This window comes from Rhagoletis pomonella, unplaced genomic scaffold (assembly GCF_013731165.1).
Source record: "Rhagoletis pomonella isolate Grant_MI unplaced genomic scaffold, Rhpom_1.0 Rhpom_scaffold_00007, whole genome shotgun sequence".
Classification (NCBI taxonomy): Eukaryota; Metazoa; Arthropoda; class Insecta; order Diptera; family Tephritidae; genus Rhagoletis; species Rhagoletis pomonella.
Genome location: NW_023458561.1, coordinates 29,900,483 through 29,909,423, shown reverse-complemented (window position 1 = coordinate 29,909,423; position 8,941 = coordinate 29,900,483). Strand labels below are relative to the sequence as shown.

Here is an 8,941-nt window from a genome sequence, read left to right as displayed (position 1 = left end):
TACTTATATATGTATATGTATGAGTGACATTGGTATGCCGCACTTGTGCGTTGGAAAGTACGCAATGAATGAACAGCCCCCGATAACACAATACATGTATAGTATCCAGTGCATTAATCCATTAAACGAAATCAACAGCAACAAAATGTCAAAAAAAAAGGAAATGGAAGAAAATCGGAAAAAACTTGTAGCAACAAGTCAGCTAAAATGGAATCGTGGCAAACGGGTTGACATTGTTTGGCAACAAATACTCAAAGAAAATACATAAATACATTAGGGCTGGTCAATTTGTATGGATAGATTTTTTTCAACATAGTTCCTACCAGATTCGGACTCCTTATAAAGTTCTAAGAAAAAAATTCCCCCAGACCATAGCTCTAAAGTTGATTTCGAGCCTGCGCAATTTTAAAAGAAGATATCTTTAATGGATGCGGATTAATATTTATTTACAAAAGTGTTACGAATGTTTTTTTTTTCAATACAAATTTGTATTTGGAGATTTTTTGAAATGAAGAATTAATTTTTTATATCTATTTCTTATTTAAAATGCCGCAAGATGGAGCTACAAATCAATAGCCCAGTCAAGTTAGCTCAAAAAATAGGGCATGGTTACAATAATTCGTGTAAAGCTGAAAATTGGTACGAATGTTGCGAACACTTTCATAAATGATATGTCAAAGGTCCCCATCGATCCCTCGTCTGCAAAAAAAAAGTTATGCAAGGTCAAAGGTCACATAAAGTGGTTTTTTGAATTTTCCAGCAAAACAGTAAGGTTTACCACAAAAATTGGTGAGACGGAAGTGTAGATCATACAATTATCTATAAAAACTGTTATAACATTTTTCTTCCTAAGAATTACCATTTCTAAGATATAGCGATTTAAAATTGTAGTAAAAGGTGTGTACTTTATAATATGCAAATCATAAATTTGTATAGAAACTTTTTGTATGTATCTCTACATAAGTGCTCATAACTTCTACGTTTATTATTCAATTAAGATGAGCAGGGCCTTATTATAGTAAATGAAGAATCATGCTTTGACGTGCAAGAATCTAAAAGTTAACAGGTTATTTCATGTGGATATTTTTACCGAATGTTACTTTTTTTATTATTATAATTTTTTTTTACATATGCAAATTGTCGATGAATCAATGACTAGCACCTAAACTACTAATCCGTTTGGAAAATATCGTTGATGCAGAAGTTAGTAAATTTAATTTGCTTCACTACTGTAGAAAGAAATTTGAGATCGGCCAGCTATATAAAAGAAAATATACACTTAAAAGAGTACACTTTTTCACATCCCTAAAAACCGAAATTTGGCTATATCTCAAAAGCTATTGCAGTTTATTATATTTTGGCTACATACATATTCAGATTGAGCGGAAAATTTTACATGACAAGTAACCCCTATTTTTCCCCATGAGTATGCGATTCATTTCATATAAATACCACCGTACCAGCTTCAAGAACTTTTCCAGAGATATGTAGTATGAAAGTTTCGGTTTGTATGGGAGGTGCCACGCCCTTTTTTCCAATAGCTCTCATTTTTCTCCATGAGTATGGTATTGATTTCATATATCCCCATACCAAGTTGCAGTACTCTACCACGAATACTTCCAGAGATATGCAGCTTGAAAAACTCGGCTTGTATGGACGGTGCCACGCCCTCTTTATATACCTAAATATTTTTCAGCCTATAACCATCCTTGGAAAATCTGCAGTAGGTGTCCAAATTAAAAAAAAATCGGTGGAGCATTTCTCACAATATATACATATTAGTATAGATTTACCTTGTAGCGCCATCTTGTGGTTCTTCAAATAAGAAATGGATATCAAAAATTAATTCTTCGTATCAAAAAACCCCCAAATACAAATTTGTATTAAAAAAAATGTCATTCGTAAAGCTTTAGTAAATACAAGTATCGAAATTCGACCACTTCACTTTTTTCACACACTTTTTCATTTTTCCTGGGAAGTTTTTTAGGTCCAACAGCACCTGTTAATCGTCTAGCTCACTTACATATGTATATTGTTTGGTGGAGTAATATACATTCTGTTAAATAATTTAAAAATTCATAGATGGAAATTCTCTTGATGTTAATAATATGTATTTTGATTTCAATTAAAGATATCTTCTTTTAAAATTGCACAGGCTCGAAATTAATTTTAGAGCTATGGTCTAAAGGACTTTTTTCTTAGAATTTCAAGTAGAATCCGAATCTGCTAGAAACGATGTCGAAAAAAAATTTACCCGCCCTAACATACATACATATGTACGTATGTAAAGTATATGTACGAGCCGATATGCGTAAGATACATACATATTTTGCGTGTTGCATTGTTGCAAAATTTGAGGCATGCGACATTGAACCTGTCGCCTGACTATTGGCATTCATTTGAGAGTTTTGACCTTTTTACTTTGTTTTGATTTCTTGTTGTTATAGCGGTTATGTCAAGGACCTCATGTTTGATGTGATTGGAACGAAATACGAGCTGTTTTACATACATACATATGTATGTGTTATATCATGTGAAAGGAATGATCGACATTGAAAGCTTTTTCGAGTAGTTTTAGTTGAGCAAACGATTGTTTTAAGTCGTTGTTTTAGCACAATTGCAAACGTACTATTTATGTAGGTATAAATTTGGAAAATATTTTTTTTCGTTGCAAAACATCTTCTATTTTTATTTCTATACATGCCCACTTAAATAGCTGTGGACTTCCAGCACTTATGATTTTTTTTTCACTTTTATTTAGCCGATACAAGAACAATCCAATCCAATGAAATTTTTGAGTAGAATTATTCTCTAGCATATGTTAACCCTCTTTGAAGATTTGCTATTTTGAACAAAAGTTTTCAGAAAACTTGGCATCATAAGTCATTCGATTTATTCCAATTTGGCTACAGTTTCATTAACTCAACGAATGCAAATACTTAGCTAGACTTTCTGCCAACGTACAACCCTTAAATCTTTTCCAGTTATTACTAAGCGCAATATTCACCGAGTTTCAGAACGTGGCTTCGATAGTCGAAGGTCGAAGTGTCAAGAAGTGGTTGCGGATGAGTACTCTCTAGCTTAATGGTTCCAAATCTCATATGGTAGTCTTGAGTGACCTGGCACCCAGGGCCGAGCCATGCCAGGTGTTGTAGAAAAAGCTGCCGTATAGCACTAGACGGCTATTTCTTGAAGTAGGACAAACATATATCTGAGGCTATTGATTCAAAGTCTACTCGACCATGCCACTGCTAATGCGTCTGATCATTTAAGTGTATATCCAAACCCCACGTTTTGCCATTGCCAAAATGGCGTCAAAGCTTTGAAGCACTAATACTCAGATGTGAAATTTCCACGAAAGTTGGCATTCAGAATTACTCATAGACCCTTTATTTTATAAGAAGTCTGAACTGTGATGGGTATTCAGCCATCCAACGTTCTCCTTCTAGTGGACAGCGCAATACTATATCGGGCAGTCCATTCTCAATACACCAAGTGTCAATCATATATTTTTTCTTTGCGCTCCCCTGCAAACAATTGAAAGATAGTGACATATAATGAGAAGAGAATCAATGGCACAATAAGACCAGGAAATTATCGTGTCTGTTTATGTGATAGCGTTTCCATGCCTTAAAAGGGCCCACACAAGATACCAACATGCTGGCGCCATCAAATCTTATCTTATCTAAAATAATATTCTGATGACAGTGCACAAACATCATCCGCGTAAAGCTTGGAAGTGAACGAAGTCTTGCAATTTATGTTAATAGGGAGTCCACCACCAAACACCACAACAGCGATGAGAGTGTCCTCTCTCAACGTCTGCCATGGTAAAAAGGCTAACTTCATCCCAACAGTCAGAAATCTTCTTGATAACGTGACGTGAATCCACCTAAATATTGTTTCTAAGACGCAATTATCAATTCTATTGGGTATAGTGATAGAACACTGCTTGAATTGCAGTTTTTAATTAGTCCTGAGGAGCACACCGGGATCGACATCCACCACCTACGAAACATCATTCTTCTCACACAATTTTTTTCACTTTAGTTTAGCAGTTACCGTTGGCAGTGATATCACAAAGGACCGATGATAGTGGTGCAAGTAAATAATCACCTTCACACACATGATCGCGCAAAAGGATAGACAGACGGAACTAGTTTTTCCTTTGTATGTACGAGTAAATATGTCACACAAACATGAATGAGGACAAACAATTCGATCTAGAAAATGACACTGAAGATGACACTACGCCGAAAACGCTTCTCTCCAAGGTACGACGGAAATCCGTTCCGAAACACATCATCTTTTTACCCTGTCAGAAGAATAAACCAACGTAAACAAAACTTAACCTAACTCATGGTGAAATTATACCAGGTGCAGTAATAAAACAGCTTTTCGCTTTATTTTCTTAGGGTATGTTCACACAGAAGGCGGAGCCGAACCGAGCGAAGCCGTTCCGAGCAAAGAGAAGCTTTCAAATTGCTGTAGCTATATGAAAGAGCTGAAAGCAAAACACTTTTTGATTTGGAATTTTCTATTTAATTCTTCCTGATGCTGCTGTAAACAAAATAGCAAACTATTCTACAACTTCTACAATCTTTTGAATAAAATTTTGCGAATATTTTTTCCGCTTTTCATTGACAGTAAGTATTTTGGTATCTTTGCAGCAGAGTTCATTGGAAAAGCTCCGCTTCACTTCGTTCAGTGTGCTGCTTCGCTTTGTTCCGGCTTGCTTCGCTCGGCGCCGCTCGACTTTCTGTGTGAACGCGCCCTTAGTTTTCTTGGCATTCTTCTATCCTATCGAAATTTTTCAAACAAATTTTCATATAAGATAGTGTCAAATAGTTCTTCTCTTCTCTTACTACACCTGCAGTGGAATTCTGCCAAATTTCCATCGCTAAAGCTCTCTAAATGAAAATGAGTGGGGCCTAAAAGTATGTAACATGGAAGAGTAACGCATGCAATGCGTGATCAGCCAAATCTGGCAGTGTGGCCGACATCCAACTAGATGTAGCGTGTTGTTAAGGACGTCTGCTATTCTTTCGGAGATTTCTGACGATCAAAATTAGCGATAGCAAATGTTGGAATCCGGCTGCTGGTATAATTCCACCACAAACTTAACTAAGCGATATTAATTCGAGGAAATGAACTTTTTTTACGAAATTGTCACTAGCTATGTAATTGTTTTAATTTCATAAATGACAAGCACTTACCCGATTGGCTACCGCCAGCAATTTGACGCATCTCCTTGGTGAACTCCTTATTACCAAATTGACAGGACAAATCATGTACGGTGCGCGCCTCGCCCTTGTCCATGAGACGCTCAAGGAAAAAGAGCAGCGTCATGTTACGTGCATTCTCATAGCCCTGCGAATCCATATTAATAATCGTATTTGCGTTGTATTTCGTAGAACAAAGCTAAATCGATTTTAGTGAGAGTAGACTTTAGCGATAGTGGATTTAGGTTCGTTCACAAGTTCACACTTAAATTGGCTAAATTTTTTATCAATTTTTTATTAAAAAAAAATACTTCTTTTATTTATTTTTGCAAATTTTTTTTTTTTAATTGATTGGAATTTTCCAGCACAAATTATCACTGCGCGATGTTTGTAACGGCAAGCGAGGGAAGCACGTTTGTAAAAATTTTATTTTATTTATTTTTTGTTTTCTTAATTTGCTTCCGTTGACTTTATATTAGTTAAGGCAGTTTGAGAAACACTGTTTATCACAGAATACACGTCTTTCGTCAAACGGTATTTTATCTTTTAATTTGGGTGCTTATTTTTTTCGTTTTTTGTTTTTGTTTTATGGGTAGAATAATATGAATGGTGTATGAATTGTAGATAATAATGCGCTGAGTTGTTGTTTTGTTAGCTTATTTTAATTTTTTTTTTTTGCGACTGTTGCTACTTTAAATTTTTTTCATTTTCTCGTTTTTTTTTTGCACGTTGTTGCTGCTGTTTGCTGTTATTATCTGCAAGAAAAAGTAAGGAAAATCTGAATTGATAAAGGAATTTGTAACGCTAATTATGCAACCAATAAGAGTTTGAAGAACTGTAAAATATGTAAGATTTTAATGGCCTTATTCATAAAAAATAAAATAGGTTTAAAGCACTTTATAAAGTGGCAAATTATCGATCTATACTTTGTTTATTTTTTATGAATTTGGTTGTAAAAAGTTTAATTTTATTTTTTTTTATTTTAAATAATGAACACTTGTATTTTTATATGTATACGCCACCTTGTAATTACGCACCTTCAACGCTATTATTTTACGCAAAGCTACCATGCACTCGGTATGACAAACATCCTCGCACTGAAAACGGGAATGTCACGACAGGTTTCAAAACGTATCGACTGCACCGCTCGCTAACCACCGCTCAAATAGTAAGCAGACAAAAAACACTGACAATAAACACCATAGCAAGATAAGGAATATACAGGTGGCGGGTTATGTGCGCCCGCCACCTCACCGGCTGAATGTGCGGAAAGCACGGCATACTTATTTCTGGATTCTGCGCAAATGTGCAGCAAATCAGCTGTTCCGACAGTTTTGTGCTCCAAAGAGCCGCAACTAGTAGTACGTACCAGTATTTGTTTTCCTCGTCATGACATCGACCATTTCGACGCTTACGCGTCAGCCACAGTCGACGCCATCATTGCAGCGCTGGTTCGGCTTCCGCCGCTGCTCGATTCTTCTTCGTTGCTTTGCGCAAAAATAAATTTGTCGTTTTTGCATTTCCGCTACCAATTGGACGCTTTTCGTTGTGCAATCAAATAAGCTTACACATTCTCCCCGCATCCGGCTCTACTACAAAATAGTATGGTTGTTAACTTCTATGCTCAGGCTACTCGAAAAATGTATGCCAAAGAGCACACAGCGATGAAATACGACAAAAAGCGAAGATTTGGGAAATACTTTCTACATTTGCCGTTTACCTACCATTATCTTTGTGGAAATATGTAGGTACTAAGTATAATTAAAGTGACCAACTATTTCATAGCTAAAAGAATTACAGGACCTGAGAACCAAAAATAGTATGAAAGTGATGAGAAAATGGTAAAAGCAGAATATACAAAAACAAACAAATTTTATTAATTACAAATTTGACTTTATTCAAGAACAGTACGAAATTAGCGTATAAACAGCAATTTAAAAACAATTTTTTTAAACACAAGCTTTTATTAGTGGTTAAATCGGTACATATGAATATGTACATACATACATATATGAATGTAGTGGTGAAAGCGACGGGAAATGATTGGTGTAAAGACGAAGAGATAAGAAATCTGGAGAATATTTACCTATAAACATTTCGCGCAGGGCAAACCAAGCACAGGTGTGTGACATGGATTTTAGCAAAATTGGATGAGCAAGCGGCGATACATAAATAGCGAGTACTGAAGTTAGGCGAATGCCAATTTTCTCCCCATTTTTTAAAATACATATTATGTATGTATTACGGAAGTTAATTTTTTCGGTTTTTACGATCCCGGGTTTTTCGGGATGCCGGGGTTAGATATTCATTTCTTTTCATTAACTTAAATCGAGAAAATTGCGTCTATACTGTTTGATAAGCTCTCCTACCATAAAATAAATAATAAATAAATGGGTTTGAAACCTCCTTTTTTATTTAAAGAGGCGTTTTTATTTTTTCTTTTATTCAAAAAGACCAAGATCTCGGGATTAACATTCTTGGTATGAAAAAAATATAACTCCGCATGCATAAAACGAAGTTGAATTTAACGTTTGTTAAGCTATTTCGATAGGTGCTATTTCCGTTACCACTTTTCGAGAACGGTTACCGGTCCAAATTCGCGGTTCTCCTTAGAACCGGCAGAACCGGCAGAACCTGTTCCTTAAGTACTCGGGACCGCACATAACTACTTTACGGTATGTATGTATCTCTTTTCACCTCCTTCGCTTACGAGCGAGAAGACTTGAAAGCATGACTTGGCGTGTCTGAAAGAGCAACTAGACTAGAGCAAAAAACGAATCAGTATTGTCAATTTTGGGGTTCTTCTTGGTAAGATTACTTTCTCTTGGGAGCTCGATAGCTAAAAATGGAAATGAAAATAAGTTCTTTTTTTTATAATGTTTTGTAAATACCAAAGTATGGCGTTTTGATTAAGAACCTTTTTTATCATTATCTTCAGCTCCGATAATTAACATTTTTCGCTAAGATCAAATTTTTCATTTGCACTTTCCCTACTTCATAAAACGTAACCCATCGTGTATATCTGTGACTATGACGATTGACGATAAAATTTTTTTAACAGTTGACCTGTTATGGGTTTAAGAATAAAATAACAATTCTACATCAAAAAACTAATTTCCAAAAATATATCGCTTGCGTTAATTTCGCGGTTAGGGCTCGATATATTTGAGACCAATTGGAGAATCAAATTTTAGTTCAAGTCGAGAACTAGCATTTTCTCAACTTGAGAATCAGTCCTATTTTCATACAAAGAAAATGCAAACTTTGTTGAGTACCTCCACTTGAGGTACTGTTGAAAAACAACATTGAAGATTTAAGAAATATCTTAGTTCTCAACTTAACCTCAAGTTGAGCTCAAAGCTAATTGTTTGATGGGTAGGGATTATTGTTGCAAAAAACTCGAAAGAGTAGTTAATTTAGGGATAACCATTAATCCTGCTAAATTAATGTATACACTTTATATAAACTAATTTTAGTATAAAGAGTAAGCGTATGAACAGTTTCAGATGTTAACCTTCAAAAAGACTGATTATAAAAAAACACATCTTCATACGATAACAGCGACGAGTGTATGTACTGAACAGCAAACGAACAATAATGCAGTCAAATACCAGTTGTTCAACGTAAAATTACTCCCATTTCGGCAGCGCTGATCAATGAAGTCTTGTCATAGAGGAAAACAAGTTAAAACAGCAGAAAAATCTATAAAAAAAATGAAC

At 35.3% G+C, this 8,941-nt stretch overlaps 1 protein-coding gene across 2 annotated transcripts in view; it reads right to left on the bottom strand.

Moving 5' to 3' along the window:
- Positions 1-8,941, bottom strand: part of LOC118742556 — a 50,614-nt gene that overhangs the window by 39,189 nt on the left and 2,484 nt on the right. Inside the window, exon 2 of one of the 2 annotated variants that reach the window (XM_036474716.1) lies at positions 5,217-5,977. In XM_036474716.1, coding sequence (XP_036330609.1) covers positions 5,217-5,382 — 166 coding nt within the window. In that variant the 5' untranslated portion in view covers positions 5,383-5,977. The remainder of the gene's footprint in view (positions 1-5,216; positions 5,978-8,941) is intronic. The other variant, XM_036474717.1, reaches the window with a different exon arrangement.